Consider the following 18,627-nt stretch of genomic DNA (forward strand, 5'->3'; position numbering starts at 1 on the left):
TTTCTATGCTATCCACATAATCAATAATGAAATGACATACATATTGATTTCTGACTAGTAGCACCTAGACATTGAATTTTAGTTGCAAACACATCAGCAGGATACTGCACATGTGCAAACAGTCTGTACAAGGACCATTTATCCTCTGTTGGCCTCAGTTCTTCTCCTGTGTTGACAGCTCTAATACTCAGCTGACCAACTGTGTAATGAAGCTGACTTCCACTTAAAGCAGAAGAGTTTGTAAACAAATGTGGGAACTTATTTCATGCAATCTGGCTACATGATTTGTAAAATCATTTTACATTTTGCATGTAAAACAGCAGATTTATATTCCAAAACCTAACTTGGTTAGGTGTAGATTAATTAGGGAAAGTCAGTTTGGGTTTGTTAAAGAGTAATGGTGTTTAACTAATCTGACTAAGCTTTTTCATTAGGAAATGAATGGTTGATGACAGTAAAGAGAATGATGTGATGTCATCGATTGCCAAAAAGTGTTTGATGAAGTACCATGTAATATGCTTGTCAGCAAAGTTGAAGCTGAAGCCATAAAAAGGAAGGTGGCAGCGTGGGGTGACGGGAAACAGACTAGTACTGAACAATTGATTTTTGAATTAAGGGAGGATAGGCAAAGTGGTGCTTCTGAAAGGTAGATACAGGATCACTGATTTTCTTGATCTTATCAGATTAACCTCATGTTTATCAGCTTCCTTGATACATCTTAAATGCTCCCTGTGGCAATGAATTCTGCATCCGAATTACTGTCTGGATAGAGAAGGTTTCACTCAAATTCTCTACTGGATCTCATATTTCTGGCTTTAAATTTAGATCCCTCTTTCACAAGTGGAGACATCTGCAGTATGATCCTATTAAATCCTTCTGTAACTTAGATCTTTATAATCCCTCCGCATTCTCTTTTCTACAAGAAAGAAAGGGTCTCCTGTCTGTTTAATTTTTCTTGATAGGTTTGATACACACCAGCTTCAGTGCCTCTATGCTAGCTTATAATATAGACCAGAACTGTGCTGAGATACACAGATGTGTTTGTTTCCTTTGATTTTTTAGCTCTTCACCCGCATTTGGGCTGTTATATAATTAGTATTCCTCACTATTTTACAGACACGCAACACCACAGTTGCTGGATTGAATTTAGTTTTCCAACCACATGCCCATTCTATAATTAAAATATTTTGTTTTCTTTTATTATTGCAATTTTCCATGGATTTAACTACATTCCTCAAATTTGCCAAGTGATGAAATTGGACTGGAGAATCCAAGGAGCAAATCGTCTGGAAAGAGAGAACAAATTGTATTTCCAGCACTCAACTTTGTGGGATACCACTTTTGACATTTCGCCACTCTGAGTAGTTCAACTTAACTGCTAATTGCTGTTTTCTATTTTGAAGTCAGCTTGTTATCCATTGTTTCTTGTCCTGACTCTGTGGTAAAATGCCCATTTATGATCTATATTAATGACCTAGATTAGTGTGTGCAGGGCACAACTTCAAAATCTGCAGCTAACACAAAACCTGGACATATTGCGAGGTGTGAGGGTAGACTTCAAGAGGGAACAGGGAGACTGCTGCAATAGGTGAAAAAGTGGTGGATGAAATTTAATGCAGTAAAATATGAAGTGGTACATTTTACTAAGATGAGGGAGGAAAATCGAAATAGAATAAAAACAGAATTCTACAGCTGGTGCTGGAAGAGACCCTGGGTACTTATATGCACAAATGGTTGGAAATAGCAAGGCACGTTGCCAAAGTGGTTGAAGGACATATGGAATTGTGGGCAATAGAGATGTGAAGTACAAAAATGAATCAATTATTAAGACCATTTGCAAAATTCTGGTTTAGTCTCAACTGACTCCAGTTCACTGTATTCAAATTTGGGCATCACACTTTTAAGATGAGAAGACTTTAGACAATGTGCAGAGGAGATTTCCAAAAAATAGTTCAGGAATGAAGGACTTTGGTTACATGAATGCTGTTAAGAAGCTTGATCTGTTCTTTCTACAGAAGAGAAATTGGTCAGGAGATTTGATAGAAGAGTTCAAAGTCTTCGAGGGTATAGACACATCTACTTAAAGTAACTAGTAAAAGAAACGTTAGCACCACAAGAAAAAGATACATAGTGATTGATTGGGTTCTGGAGGGTACTACCTGTGAGTGTGATGGAGGCAGGTACAATTGGGCTTTCATGGAACGTTTGATATGCCACCTGGAAATAAAGAGAAAAACAATGCAAGCCTCTGGGGAAAGGGTGAGGGAGTGGAACTAGGTGAGCTGCTCTTCCAGTGATTATTTGTAACAAGGTTGATGAGTTAACGGCACAAATCATCGCCAATATGATTTGGTAGCCATTACAGAGACATGGTTACAGGATGGTCATGACTGGGAGTTAAACATCCGAGGGTACCAGACTATTCGGAAGGACAGACAGGAAGGTAAGGGAGGTGGTGTAGCTCTGATATTCAAGGACGACATCAGGGCGGTGCTGAGAGATGATATAGGTTCTATGGAGAATGAGGTTGAATCCATTTGGGTGGAAATTAGAAATTCTAAGAGGAAAAAGTCACTGATAGGCGTAGTCTATAGGCCACCAAATAACAACATCACATTGGGGCGGGCAATAAACGAAGAAATAACTAATGCCTGTAAAAATGGTACGGCAATTATCATGGGGGATTTTAACCTACATGTAGATTAGTTGAACCAGCTCGGGCAGGGTAGCCTTGAGGAGGAGTTTGTTGAGTGTATCCGTGATAGTTTTCTTGAACAGTATGTAATGGAATCGAAGAGGGAGCAAGCTATCCTAGATCTGGTCCTGTGTAATGAGAGAGGAATAATTAATGACCTCATAGTTAGGGATCCTCTAGGAAGGAGTGATCACAGTATGGTTGAATTTAGAATACAGATGGAGAGTGTGAAGATAAAATCCAATACCAGGGTCCTGTGCTTGAACAAGGGGAACTACAATAGAATGAGGGAGGACTTGGCTAAAGTAGACTGGAAACAAAGATTTTATGGTGGGACAGTTGACGAACAGTGGAGGACTTTCAAAGCAATTTTTCAAAGTGCTCAGCAAAAGTATATTCCAATGAAAAGGAAGGACTGTAAGAAAAGGGGTAATCTGCCATGGGTGTCTAAAGAAATAAGGGAGGCTATCAAATTGAAAGAGAAGGCATACAAAGTGGCCAAAAACAGCATGTAACTAGAAGATTGGGAAGACTTTAAAGGTCAACAGAAAGCCACAAAAAGAGCTATAAAGAAAAGTAAGATAGAACATGAGAAAAAACTAGCACAGAATATAAAGACAGATAGCAAACGTTTCTATAAATATATAAAACGAAAAAGATTGGCTAAAGTAAACATCGGGCCTTTAGAGGATGAGAAGAGGAATTTAGTTATGGGATATGATGAAATGGCCGAGGCATTGAACAGGTATTTTGTATCGGTCTTCACAGTGGAGGACACTAATAACATGCCAGTAATTGACAAAGAGACGAAGGTAGGTGAGGACCTGGAAACAATCATTATTACGGAAGAGGTAGTGTTGGGCAAGCTAATGGAACTAAGAATTGATAAGTCTCCTGGCCCTGATGGAATGCATCCCAGGGTATTAAAAGAGATGGCGGGAGAAATAGCAGGTGCACTGGCAGTAATTTTCTAAAATTCGCTGGACTCTCGGGCAGTCCCAGCAGATTGGAAAACAGCAAATGTGATGCCACTGTTTAAAAAGGGAAGTAGACAAAAGATGGGGAATTATAGACCGGTTAGCTTAACCTCTGTAGTGGGGAAGATGCTTGAGTCTATTATCAAGGAAGAAATAGCAAGGCATCTTGATAGAAATTGTCCCATTGGGCAGACGCAGCATGGGTTCATGAAGGGCAGGTCATGCTTGACAAATCTTTTGGAATTCTATGAAGCCATTATGAGCGAGGTGGACAATGGGGACCCAGTGGATGTGGTGTACCTAGACTTCCAAAAGGCCTTCGACAAGGTGCCACACAAGAGGCTACTGCATAAGATAAGGATGCATGGCGTTAAGGGTAAAGTATTAGCATGGATAGAGGATTGGTTGACTAACAGGAAGCCAAGAGTGGGGATAAATGAGTGCTATTCTAGCTGGCAGTCAGTGACTAGTGGTGTGCCTCAGGGATCGGTGTTGGGACCGCAATTATTTACGATTTATATAGATGATTTGGAGTTGGGGACCACGTGTAGGGTGTCAAAGTTTGCAGATGACACTAAGATGAGTGGCAGAGCAAAGTGTGCAGAGGACTGTGAAACTTTGCAGAGGAACATAGATACATTGAGTGAGTGGGCAAAGGTCTGGCAGATGGAATACAATGTAAATAAATGTGAAGTCATACATTTTGGTAGGAGTGATAGTAAAAAGGATTATTACTTGAATGGTAAAAAGTTGCAGCATGCTGCTATGCAGAGGGACCTGGGTGTCCTTGTGCATGAATCACAGAAGGTAGGTCTGCAGGTACAACAAGTAATTAGGAAGGCAAATGGAATTTTGTCCTTCATTGCTAAAGGGATTGAGATTAAAAGCAGAGAGGTTATGTTGCAGCTGTACAAGGTGTTGGTGAGGTCACACCTGGAGTACTGTGTGCAGTTTTGGTCTCCTTACTTGAGAAAGGATGTACTGGCACTGGAGGGGGTGCAAAGGAGGTTCACTAGGTTGATTCCGGAGTTGAGAGGGTTGACTTATGAGGAGAGACTGAATAGATTGGGATTATATTCATTGGAATTCAGAAGATTGAGGGGGGATCTTATAGAAACATATAAAATTATGAAGGGAATAGATAAGATAGAAGTAGAGAGGATGTTTCCACTGGCAGGTGAAGCTAGGACAAGAGGGCATAGCCTCAAGATTACAGGGAGCAGATTTAGGACTGAATTGAGAAGGAACTTCTTCACCCAGAGGGTTGTTAATCTATGGAATTCCTTGCCCAGTGAAGTAGTTGACGCTACCTCAGTAAACGTTTTTAAAGATAAGGTAGATATTTTTTTGAACAATAAAGGAATTAAGGGATACGGTGAGAACGCGGGTAAGTGGATCTGAGTCCACGAAAAGATCAGCCATGATCTTATTGAATGGTGGAGCAGGCTCGAAGGGCCGGACGGCCTACTCCTGCTCCTAGTTCTTATGTTCTTATGCACTCACAGCAGGCTTAATGGCATCCTTTTATGCGGTAACCATGCTATGATTGTAAACAAAAAACACTGCATAAATACAAGACCTTTCTTTAAGTAGGGTTTCACTATCAAATATGCTACAGCAACTTAACGATAGGCGCTATTATGATCCCAGCTAACGGTAATGCTGACAAGTCAGATTCTAGAGTGAAACTGGGCTTGATAGATCATAGTTTTGGTTTTTGCCAGTGGTTACCATGGTGGGCTGTCGCTGAACATATACAAAAAGGGCTGGAAAGGTTCTTTAACAAAAGAACACAAATGTATTACACAATAATAAAAAAAAACTATATATAGTTTAGAAGGGTTTTAACATAAATAGCAAAACAAAGTATCAACTTATTTCCCAACACACTCATTTACAGATACTCAACCCTAGAGAAATATCAACTCTTCAATTTCTTACTTAACTGACTCTTCTTGGATTGCTGAAACAATTTTATGATTCCTTTGTGGAACTTGGACTGTACCCAAGATAAATTCTTGCTGCCATTGTCTCCATGCATAAAGACCTTGCACCTTTGCCTTCCTATGATCTCTAACAATCAAACTACTGTCAGGAAGACTGAAGAACAGATTGATTTACCCTAAATTTGAAGCTACAGGGCCGAACATAAAATTATTGTAAATGTCATTATTGTAAAAATGTCAACAGCAATTTTCAGTCACTGGTTTCAATTTCTAGTCTTTGATTAATTTTTAAAGAATGAACTTTACACCTGCTAATTGATTGCACAATAGAACTCAAGATTTGGTAATATATGTAACAGGTTGATCAATATTAACATCCCAGATTTGCAGGCAATACAAACTTCTCTCCCATATTTTTACAGCAAATTCTGATATAAATGATGGCATATGACAAACATAAAACTGTTAACAAAATCTAGATAAATCGATCAAATGATTTCTCACCAGAAGAAAGTTGACAAGAACTATCCTGCATACTTTTAGTTGAATCAGAAAGTGTACTCAAATAATCAATCTAATGAAGGAAACTAACCTGATGAAAGAAAGCTCCTAAATGGAACTCCCTTCTCTTCCTGGTAAATCCCACTCAGAATGGCACAAAGTACACTACACATTATAGACTATCTTTTACGGCTGCTCTCACGTACTTAAAATACAGGGTTTGATGAGATTTATATCGTTTGGAATGAGAGTGTTTTCAATGAGGATTTGATCCCTAGCAGTCAGATTACTCAGTTACTTTACCATTTCCAAATGAGTGATGAACATCAGCATGATACAAAACTTTCAAGAAAAAGATGAACACATTTTGGGATTAGAAGATTCAAAGAAACAAGTTGCTGTTTCCAATACAAATATGAAATTTTCCATTGAGCAGGCGATGAATGTGTATAATATTGAACATGATAATGAGTGCAATAAACAAAGAATTTTTAGCAAGAAGTCAGAATTGGATCTCTGTCTGCTTAAGGATGCCATTAATTCTGTTTTGTACTTCAAAAATGCTGAGGAACTAGAAATTAAAAACCTGGATCATGTAAAACTTCATGAATTACTCATGGAAGTAACTAAGGAAAATGAACCATCTGAAAATTTGTTGTTTTTTTCTTCTGATGGAGGACTATACTACTATGCTCTGATTGTGTTGCCAAAATGTACGCGTGCAAGCATACCAGACTATGTTTGCACACAATTTTTTTGGATTTGAACTACAGATAAGACAGATAATTGCACTGAAGCAGTTAGTAGCACTATTTATTGGAAGAAACTGATGCTGTGGAAGGAAGCAAGAACTACAACTTGCCTGGAAAAGGGAATGTCATTGCTTTGTTGAGAGTGCACATGTAGAAACGATTGCTGTATCATTCATTGTATATTTAATGTTAACATATTAATACAGTTAGTATGATATGGATTTAGTAGTAAAATAATTATGATGTGTAATGAAAATGTCTCTTTCAGACCCACTTTAATTCTTCTTTGGGTGGAGGTGTGATGAAACTTTAAGTGTTATTTATATGTATTTCAGCATTGTTTGCTGCGAGTTTGGACTTTTGGGGTTCTTGGTTGTACACGCGAGTTTGTAAGTTTTTAGTTGACAATTGGCTTTTGAGGAAAAAGCTACAATATCGATGATTCCCAACAAGAAACAAAGGGTCTGTTTCTGTGTTGTATGACACTATGACTCTATGACAGGATAGAATTTTAGAATCCCTACAGTGTGGAAGCAGGCCATTCAGCCTATCGAGTTTACACCGACCATCCAAACAGCATCCCATCCAGACCCATCCCGCTAGCCTATCCCTATAATCGTGCAATTCCCATTGCTAATCCACCTAGCCTGAACATTCGTGGACACTGTGGGTAATTTAGCATGGTCAATCCACCTAACCTGCACATCTTTGGTCTGAAGTTACCCAGATTTTCTAGGGAACTACTCAGAGGGCTTAGGGAGAGAACCTTCCAGATTGATTCAGTGTAGGCTGGGATGTCATAGAAGAGAGAAGCCCGTATCAAGCTTTGAAGCATTGAGAAGTATTTTGATAAAGTAACGTGTGCTAAACAGCATTATTAAGAAAAGGAGTTTAAAGTAATAAAATTATCTTAGAATAACAAGTTATTATTCCCAGACTGAAGTATTGGGCAACACTGGTCAACCAGGGATGAGCAATAAATACTGGCTAAGCCAGCAATGCCTACATCCCATGAATGTATTTTTGAAAATATACAGTCAGTGGAAAAAAAGCAGTGAAATTTAATTTTTTTTTGAAAGAGGAGATGCATCAGAAATAGTATAGTATTGGAAGTTAATCAGAAATATAATGATGATTAAGGAAGAGTTATCTACAGTTTCAGCAGATGAGTTGAAATTTTAATCAGTTCAAGCTCATCTAAGTATAAAAACAAACAGAAAAATCTCTCTCACTTAGAAATGAGTTGAGCTGGGTCTTGCTAGAAATTAAGTACTGAGTGTTCTTGGAATTGACAAAAACAAAGACAGCAACATTATGCTTAAAAAATATATAATCTATCCAGCTGGGTTCCTGTTTGGAGTCTGACTCATCTGTTACTAATATCAATGGGACATTTCCCCCATAATAATTATGCATATTAATATTTGGGGTCATAATAAGGGTCACAAGTCAGAAATACAACATTATCAGACTAGTCTCTAAAATTACAGAGAGCATGTGGATGTAGAAATTAGAAATACACCGAATATTTTGATATTATCAATTAAAATTGAGCTTGGTAACAATCCAACTGGCTGCAATTTTTCATTATCTGCTGCAGTTTTCAGGCACTGGGTGGGAGAAAGTTTGGGAATACTTAATAGCAGGCTTGCTGAAGGTGTACAAGGGTGGAAGAAAAAGGCAATCACTAGGACCTTGGCTGCAGTTAGCAGTAGATTTATCTAGTAAAGATAGCAGTGTCTTTATAGCTTTCAAATTCATTTATTGACTTAGTTGAGCCTTCCATAAGAAGTAAAGACAGATTCAGAGATCGGGGACTTTTAAATTTGTAGCTATGACCAACTTTCTGTTTGCTTCATAACTCCTTTGCCACATGATGCACCAACCTAGACCCTCATCTGGGATCAGAGACCATGCTTCCAGAGCATTAACTGTCCACCTTCCTACCAGGTGATGGTTAACTGTCTGTCTGATGCTTAATTTTTTGGGCTGAGACAGTGGGTACGGGAGTGAATGAACCACTCACTTTTTGTGTGCCTAGCTCACCTTTTCAATAATGTGAAACCCAGCCCTAATACACCCATAACAGAGTATATTTTTGGCTGAAAATGCTGGAAAATGGCATGACTAGGTTCTATAAAGAGTGTGCATGCGTGAACCCAATATTATTCTGAAGTAATAGAAAGCAGCGGGTAGTCTCAAATAACAGTGCCAAAAGTGTACATCATCAAAGAAGAGGAATCCAGAACTGGGTGGCCTGAATCATATCCTGCAATGAGTATGAGAGGACAGATTGTGCGGCATTTGAAGGGCAGCTGCAGCATTGAAGCTCAAGTAGCATAACTGTTCTAGTGGCTGTCAATAGATAGTGACAGGATCCAGGATGAAGTGGTGGATCAGTTCTTCTTTGATGGTGAAGGAGGGCAGCAGCAGCCCTTGTCCCTGAGCAGCATGGCATCTGGACACGGCTGAGTGGGGCATGGTGAGCATGGTGAAGGAACAGCAGTGAAGGAGACTTGCTCCACAAACACCGTACAGGAGGTGAAGGTACACTTCATCAGCCCCAAGCCTCCACCCTTGTCTCCCTCTTGCTCCAGCCTTCATGGCTCTCTCATCCCAGCCTGGTGGTGTCCAGGAACCTGTCGCAGCCTGCTGATGTCACAGGCTGCATCTGTACATGTGTTGGCATTATGGATAATCACTCTGATATATTTTGCATGTTACACGTTTGGCCGAAAAGTAAGAGAATATAAAGAAGTCGTGTAAGCAGAAAGTCCAGTAACTTGTAAACAATAATTTGTTTACGATATTAATATTTTGCATTTATCTGAGGCATTAACATATTGAAAAGTATCCAAATAACTATCAGAGTTTGCACTCTAAGTGATATTTACTGATATTAAAGAAACACCTTACCTGGATGTGTTTGCTGTCAGCTGAGAAGTCCATTTGAATGACAAAACTAGGAATGTCTTTGCAATAACCAGTTCTGTTTAAAGTAGGGCCTTGTGTGAGGTCATAAAAATCAACAGTATTTTCTGCAGAACCAACAGCCAGGTACATGGAATTGGGGCTAAAGCTAAAAGAAAAACAGATAAAAAAGACAGTTGGTATTTTAAATTTGAATTTATCAATATTTTATCAATGTATTTTTGCATCTTTTTTATTGTTCGTAATGTAACTAACAGATAGTGAAGGGGACTGTCGGAGAATACAGCAGAATATAGATAGATTGGAGAGTTGGGCGGAGAAATGGCAGATGGAGTTCAATCCAGGCAAATGCGAAGTGATGCATTTTGGAAGATCCAATTCAAGAGCGAACTATACGGTAAATGGAAAAGCCCTGGGGAAAATTGATGCACAGAGAGATCTGGGTGTTCAGGTCCATTGTACCCTGAAGGTGGCAACGCAAGTCGACAGAGTGGTCAAGAAGGCATACAGCATGCTTTCATTCATCGGACGGGGTATTGAGTACAAGAGTTGGCAGGTCGTGTTGCAGTTGTATAGGACTTTGGTTCGACCACATTTGGAATACTGCGTACAGTTCTGGTCGCCACATTACCAAAAGGATGTGGATGCTTTGGAGAGGGTGCAGAGGAGGTTCACCAGGATGTTGCCTGGTATGGAGGGTGCTAGCTATGAAGACAGGTTGAGTAGATTAGGATTATTTACATTAGAAAGACGGAGGTTGAGGGGGGACCTGATTGAGATCTACAAAATCATGAGAGGTATAGACAGGATGGATAGCAAGAAGCTTTTTCGAAGAGTGGGGGACTCAATTACTAGGGGTCACGATTTCAAGGTGAAAGGGGAAAAGTTTAAGGGACATATGCGTGGAAAGTTCTTTACGCAGAGGGTGGTGGGTGCCTGAACACGTTGCCAGCAGAGGTGGGAGAGGCGGGCACAATAGCATAATTTAAGATGTATCTAGACAGATACATGAATGGGCAGGGAGCAGAGGGATACAGATCCTTGGAAAATAGGCGACAGGTTTAGATAGAGGATCTGGATCGGCGCAGGCTTGGAGGGCCAAAGGGCCTGTTCCTGTGCTGTAATTTTCTTTGTTCTTTGTAACATTCGATTTCCAAAATTATTTTCTCAATTCCCAATTATATTCACTGTGCACTGATGACTTGAAGAGGTAAGTGGATGTGATTTCTTCTGATTCCCATAAATTAGAACACTCAAAATGCTACAACTTCACCAAGCATATTTCTTACCGTCTACTGTCCATGTGGCTGGTGGACTGGGGAACTATTAATCAGCATATGACTGCAGTGTTGGAGCAAATGTGTACCCCAGGATATAATATTCTGATTTAACCAACAAGAATAATTAAATTAAGTTACTACATGAAATTAACCAGATGGCAGACTTTTAAGTGAGCACCAAAACAAAAATCAAATCAAAAAAGGAAATTTACAACATCAAAATTAAAATTTGGTTTTGAGGGGTAATGATGTACTACAGCCCCTATGGTGTTCACCAGTTGTGATCCTGGAATATGTATTTACATTAGTATTAATTCCGAGGGCTTTATGGATTATAGCATTATAAGTGTAGTATAATTGGATGCAAATATCCTAATGATAATGTAAATGATGATGCTACTCTAATATCAGAAGAGCAATGGAGAGCCCAAGGAGGAGTGAAACACTATACAAGAGCTGTACAATATTCAGTAAAATGTATACCTAAGTGCAAATAAAGAGTTAACAGTACTGATGGGACTGCTCTCATTCTCGGATAAGGTCACATTAAGGATGCTAGGGGCACAGAGCAATTGCAGCCTAATAAGACAAAGAAAATCCAAGAGTGCAAGTGTGGACACCCAATTCCCTAGGAAACCAAGGTGGAATAGAATTCATGAAGAGACAAACAGCCAAAAGTTATGGTAACCACAGTGTGCTCATGAAGCATATGGACAGCAGTATTCACTAAAAACATGGTGGCAGCAAGGGGGAATTCAAAATAATCAATTTTAAGTCAGATCACAGTCCACAAGGCACAGAGGAAAAAGATGGGAAGACTCTGACAGACAAAACAGAAACCTGGAAGATTTTGTAGACAGAACAGTACAATGAGAAAACTCTGGTGAACAAACAAAGATAATCAGAAGATTCTGAGCAAATAGAGAGAAAATACTTACCCAGCTCGGTATGGTGTGTTGAGATGGCAGCTTCAGTCTACATATCGTAATTGCCACAGTGGTATAAAAATGCTGAAGGTCTACTACAAGGCCAGAAATGAGAGTGCTGGAAATAGCAGTTCCAGAGATACAGGACTGCATTAGGGTTGCACGCAAAGGAACAAAGTTATCAGATCAGCATATTCCAAACACAGTTGGGAATGTAGCAGACAATGTCCTTGTGAGGCAGGACGAAAAGACTTTGAATCTTTAATTAAAGTGCTTGACACATACTTTAGCCCAAATATGAACTTGGTGATAGAGTGAGATATAATGAATGGTCACAGTGACAAGGAGAATTGATTGAAGATTTATCTAGATTAGCTAGGTGCTGTGGATATGGAGCATTAAAAGATAAGGTAATAAGAGATCATATCATTATAGGCATCAGGGATGAAAAATTGTCTGATTTCCTTCAGTCAAAAGACAAAGTCACACTGGAGCAAGTAATTCAATATGGCATACAAGCCAGGATCAGAAATGATCATTACAGGCAACACCAAGGTTCTTCTGATTTGATTGGATAGGTAGGCCTCATCATGGTGTGAACATACTCCCAAGGGCCCACAAAAATGTGAAAAGAGCAGGAAATAACATCACTGCTTACATCAGAATATTCAAAGCGATATCAAAATTACAATGTGCTGTGTTATCAAGTTGGAATACTATGACTCTTAAAAAAATGCTGATTAGCAGTTCCTACATCACCACAAAAACAGAAAAGTCTCATCAAGGGAAAATTTCCTGACAAAGGATAATGATATGGAAAAGAAAAAGATGAAGATGTCAAGCATGAAGATCAACAGAGTAAGCCAACATTCTTAAGCGAAGTCAAAGAGCCAGCAGTGGTTTTGGGATATCATCTTACAAGTGCAAGGATATAATGCAAAACTTAAACTTGATACAAGGCTGGCTGTTTCAATACTGGCTGACAATCTACGTAGTTAAAATGAGTTGACATTCAATTTGTGTGCATCAAACAACAAGGTCTTGGGGCACCGATCTTCAGGTGTGCAGTCAGTTTACCACCACACTCAGTTATAAAGGGTAAGAAATCAGTGAAACTCTACATATTGAAGAACGAGAACATATAATTGCTCAGTAGAAATGCATGCACACAGTAGGTCTCTTAGAGAAAGTGGGTGTAGTGCTGCAAGCGGAAAATGGAAGAGCATTTTCTCAAGAATTCAAAGTTATTCAGAGGCTTATGCGAGCTAAAACAGAGTACCTCATTACGCTGCAAGAAGACGCTCAGCCCATCTGCCTGTATACACCTAAAAAGGTACTTCACCCACTATTAGAAACAGTGAAGATGCAGTTAAACAGCATGTTAAAAGACCTGTTCATATCATCAGTGACAGAACATCATTGCCCATATTACGATGTTCAAGACAAGAGCAAAAGCACATCTAGTGTCCAGTGCAGATTAGGGGCTTGTGGGTTGAGTGCTGGCAATGTGTAAGAATCGAACATTTGCTTGGAACTTGTAACAGTTCCCAAACTCAATGAAGGGCTAAGATTGTGAAAAAAATCTCACACAACCGAACAAAAGGGTTTAAGGTAAAAGTCATCCAATTTCATCAGTCAATGACATTTTGTCCAGATTAACTAGGTTTTAACCAAACTTGGATGCAAACTGTGGGCTTTGGCAGATGTCCCTGACCAAGATTGTTAACTATATCCATCAATCTTTTGGAATTTTGTCAGCACTGGAAATCTTTCAGCTAGTAATGTCAAAGATTCTTGAAGGCAAGCAAAATTTTATTTGTCATATGGATCATATCCTGATATGTGGCCAGAACAACCATACAGAATACTAAAAGCATTACAAAGCTCAGTTCTTATACTCAATGAGGAGTGTCAATTCTCAAAGACAAAAATGATGTTTCTGGGAGATAGAATAAAGGAGCAGGGAATCAAACTTCTGCATGAATGGTGAACCAAGTAGAAGATTTCATTTCTAACTTAGTCTCACTCAACTCATAACAGATCATTCAAAGAAAATACAATAATGAACCTGGAGTCAGGAACAGACTACAGCTTTTCAGAAGATCAAGGCGAAGCTACTCTCCTCAGATGTACCAAGTCACTATAACTCAGGCTTATTTAACATAGTATTTGAAGATGTATCGTCCACATGTCTAGGTGCAGTTCTCATTCAGATGCAGAATGATTGAATCAGGAAGCTCATATATTTTGCATCAAGAGCATTTACAAAGGCTGAACAAAGATATTCTGAAATGGAAAGGAAGCCTTGGCTATTACATAGTGATGTGAACAATTTTCAGATTACCTCATGGAATTCAAATTTCAGGTCGAAATAGATCATAAATCAAGAGTCACATTGCTAGAATTCAAAGGAGATTGCAAAAGTGCTGTTCTGAATACAAAAATTCATATTTGGACTAATCAGAAACAACAATGTGGCAGTCCATGTCCCAGGTAAGGCATAGATTATGGCTGTTACACAATCCCGGGTATTAGTGGATCAGATGAACAAAGAAAACTTAATCCTCACTGAACAGGTAGAATTCTATTCCACTGCAATTATTAATGCACCACCAGATACTGAGGTGAAGTTCAAAGAAATGTGTGAACTCAAAGTAGACAAGCAGTGCATAAAAATTAGACAACTTTGTCTACAAGGATGATCAGATACTTTAAGCAGATCAAATTCTGAAAAAGTAAGAATGGAAGTAATATTACTGTTGTGGCTGACCTATGAACATATGACTACAGATTGGTTATGCTGAATTCAGAGAGGCATGAAATGCTAAAAGACTTTTTAAGGTAGACTCTGAGGGATCACAAAATGCAGAATTAGAGCTCAACAGGACATTTGGCAGCCAGGCATTTTCAAGGAAATTGAAGATGTTATTTTGTTATGTCACATATGTACCATCTACAATCAGGATCTATCAAAGCATTCATTAATATCTTCAAAGCTTCGAGAATGACTACAAGAGAGGCTAACAATAGATATATTCAACTTCAAAGGGAAGACACATACAGTTCTGGTAGATTTCCAGCCCAGATGGATTGAAGTTTTCAGACTACTGTTATGGGAGGAATTTGCAGATTATCAAGTTCCACTACTCCACCAGATGCATCATTAGTATAAATATACTGATGAAAAATAAAAAAAAGACTAATTGCTTTTCTTTTGTACAACTATCCAGAATAAAAGAAACATGCACTGGGATTATTCATTTAATTTTTACAACTCAGATTCTTTTCGCTGAACTTTCACGAAGTTGATAATGGGAGGATAACCAGACAGCAATCTGATCGCCTCCCTGTAGCTTTGGCAACCACAATCCTTCTGGCAAACAGCACCATCCAAAACCAGTTCAAACCTTGGTTTCTCTTTGTTAAATTAGTTGATGTTGGTCTCCCTGTGAAGCCTCAGTTAATATCTGAACATCTGCTGTTTGTTTGAGCATAAAGGATCTTGAAACTGCAATGTCTAGAGTTCTTTTAACAAGAAACAACCTGTAATGAACTTCCAGGCCTGGCTTCGTAAACAAATATTAGTTTGTTTGTTCTATTTTTAAAACAAGCCGGTGTTCACAATCCAAAGGTCACCTTCATCTTACAGTTCACAGCTCCAAATGAAAAATATAAAAACAAAATAAGGACGGTCTCCGTTTCAGATAGCAGTCTTAAGCTAATGCCCTTCCATTGCCCAGTCACTTGCCAACAAGTACAACTCCTGCTATCAGGCAAGTCAGGAATGTAATGGAATACTGTCTACTTGCCTGAATGAGTGCATCTCCAACAACACTCAAGAAGCTTGATACATGCAGGACAAAGCAACCTGCTTGACTTGTACTGTAGTGATTGGAACCAGTTGGACCTTGTTGACTACGAGATCCTTGATTGGGGTCGTTAACCTGGACCAATCAGGAAAACCCTGGCTGACCAATGGAACCAGGAGATCGGCCCTCTAGTGGTGCAGTGGTAGTGTCACCACCCCTGGACTGGGAGGCAGGGGTTCAAGTCCCACCTGCTCCAGAGATGTGTAATAACATATCTGAACAGGTTGATTTTTTATATATATATACACATACACACACACATATATATATTATTTAATCCATTCTTCGAATCAGGAAATTTAGAATCTCCTCGGTTCAGGGGACTGACTCTGAGCAGGCTGGCCATGGCCTGTGTACTGTGAGGAAGAAGATTCCTTGTGGAGAGAATGAGCAAATCTCCCTGCTAAGATATTGGCCCATTTCCAGTTTAGGTTAGACCCATCCTTTTTGAACAGGTCTTTTCTATCCCAAAAGCCAATCCAATTGTCGAAAAACCTGAATCCCTGAATAATGCACCAGTTCTTCAGCCATTGATTTATCTCCTTTAACCTTTTGTTCCATCCCTTGTTTGAGTTTGGCATTGGGAGTAAACCAGAAATTACTATTTTTAAGGTTTTAGTTTTTAATCTTCTACCTAACCTCTTAAATTCACTTTGTACTGCTTTAATCTTTTCCTAAAAATGTGTATAATAATTTCTGGCTTCTCAATCTCATCTTTAACAATGTACCTGAAATGTTTAGAAAAGTCCTTAATCCTAGCAACAGAAAAGCAACAAGCCACCTTAAATTTACGCTCACTGCCACACAATAGCCTGCCTATGCCCCTGACAGGGGAGTGTCCCATAACAATAATTCTAGTAAATCTTGTCAAATGCTCCCTAACATAAGAATGGTTCCAATTATCCAACAACTGATTGGTCCTTCCATTTTTCTCAGAGAGATTATCCCCTTCAACTGTTCCAAAAACTGAATATCTATTTGATAGAGGAATAGCCACTGGAGAATTTTGAACTCCCTCTTACCTTTCCTAACAGTCACCCATCTATCTGACTGATCCTGCTGGGTAATAATTTTTCTAAATCTACTAGCCATCTCACTCTGCACCTTATATATTGCCTTAATAACATTAAGCCTAAAAAGAAAGGATTCTTTAAAGTTGCGTCACATACAGACAAGATGGTCAAAAAGGCACTTGAATCAGAGATAGTAGGAACTGCAGATGCTGGAGAATCTGAGACAACAAGGTGCAGGGCTGGATGAACACAGCAGGCCAAGCAGCATCATAGGAGCAGAGAAGTTGACGTTTCGGGCCCAGACCCTTCATCAGAAAAGGGGGAGGGGAAGGGGGTTCTGAAATAAATAGGGAGAGAGTGGGAGGCAGACAGAAGAGGGATAGAGGAGAGGATAGGTGGAGAGGAAACAAACAGGTCGAAGAGGCGGGGATGGAGCCAGTAAAGGTGAGTGTAGGAAGGGAGTGAGGAAGGGGATAGGTCAGTCCAGGGAGGACGGACAGGTCAAGGGGGCGGGATGAGGTTGGTCAGTAGGAGATGGAGGTGCGGCTTGAGGTGGGAGGAGGGGATAGGTGGGAGGAAGAACAGGTTAGGGAGGCAGGGACGAGCTGGACTGGTTTTGGGATGCGGTAGGGGGAGGGGAGATTTTGAAACTTGCGAAATCCACATTGATACCATTGGGCTGCAGGGTTCCCAAGCAGAATATGAGTTGCTTTTCCTGCAACCTTCGGGTGGCATCGTTGTGGCACTGCAGGAGGCCCAGGATGGATATGTCGTCTGAGGAATGGGAGGGGGAGTTGAAATGGTTCGCGACTGGGAGGTGCAGTTGTTTATTGCGCACCGAGCGTAGGTGTTCTGCAAAGTGGTCCCCGAGCCTCCGCTTGGTTTCCCCGATGTAGAGGAAGCCACACCGGGTACAGCGGATGCAGTATACCACATTAGCAGATGTGCAGGTGAACATCTGCTTGATGTGGAAAGTCTTCTTGGGGCCTGGGATGGGGGTGAGGGAGGAGGTATGGGGGCAGGTGTAGCACTTCCTGCGGTTGCATGGAAAAGTGCTGGGTGTGGTGGAGCTGGAGGGGAGTGTGGAGCGGACAAGGGAGTCACGGAGAGAGTTGTCCCTCCGGAAAGCAGATAAGGGTGGGGAGGGAAAGATGTCTTTGGTGGTGGGGTCGGATTGCAGATGGCGGAAGTGTCAGAGGATGATGCGTTGGATCCGGAGGTTGGTGGGGTGGTACGTGAGGACGAGGGGGATTATTTTTTGGTTCTTATTGCGTGGACGGGGTGTGAGGGATGAGGTGCGGGAGATGTGGGAGACACGGTTGAGGGCGTTCTCGACCACCGAGGGGGGGACGTTACGGTCCTTGAAAACCGTACCTGCACCGGCCCTAAACCCCACCTCTTCCTCCGTTACATTGATGACTGTATCGGCGCCGCCTCGTGCTCCCACGAGGAACTCGAACAGTTCATCCACTTCACTAACACCTTCCACCCCAACCTTAAGTTTACCTGGACCATCTCTAACACCTCTCTCCCCTTCCTGGACCTCTCTGTCTCCATATCGGGCAACCACCTGGAAACCGATATTCATTTCAAGCCCACCGACTCCCACAGCTACCTAGAATACTCCTCCTCCCACCCACCTTCCTGCAAAAATGCTATCCCCTATTCCCAATTCCTTCGCCTCCGCCGCATCTGCTCGCAGGATGAGGCATTCCACTCCCGTACATCTCAGTTGTC

General features: G+C 40.4%; 1 protein-coding gene across 3 annotated transcripts in view; it reads right to left on the bottom strand.

Annotated features, from left to right (window-relative positions):
- The window catches only part of LOC109916955 (echinoderm microtubule-associated protein-like 6), a 252,063-nt gene that overhangs the window by 20,127 nt on the left and 213,309 nt on the right, over window positions 1–18,627 (bottom strand). Inside the window, exon 17 of one of the 3 annotated variants that reach the window (XM_048601482.1) lies at window positions 9,788–9,950. In XM_048601482.1, the coding sequence (XP_048457439.1) occupies window positions 9,788–9,950 (163 nt within the window). Of the gene's footprint in view, window positions 1–9,787; window positions 9,951–18,627 lie in introns of those variants that run through there. The other 2 variants (XR_007262962.1, XR_007262961.1) reach the window with 2 other exon arrangements.

This window comes from Rhincodon typus, chromosome 9 (genome assembly GCF_021869965.1).
Source record: "Rhincodon typus isolate 14 chromosome 9, sRhiTyp1.1, whole genome shotgun sequence".
NCBI lineage: Eukaryota > Metazoa > Chordata > Chondrichthyes > Orectolobiformes > Rhincodontidae > Rhincodon > Rhincodon typus.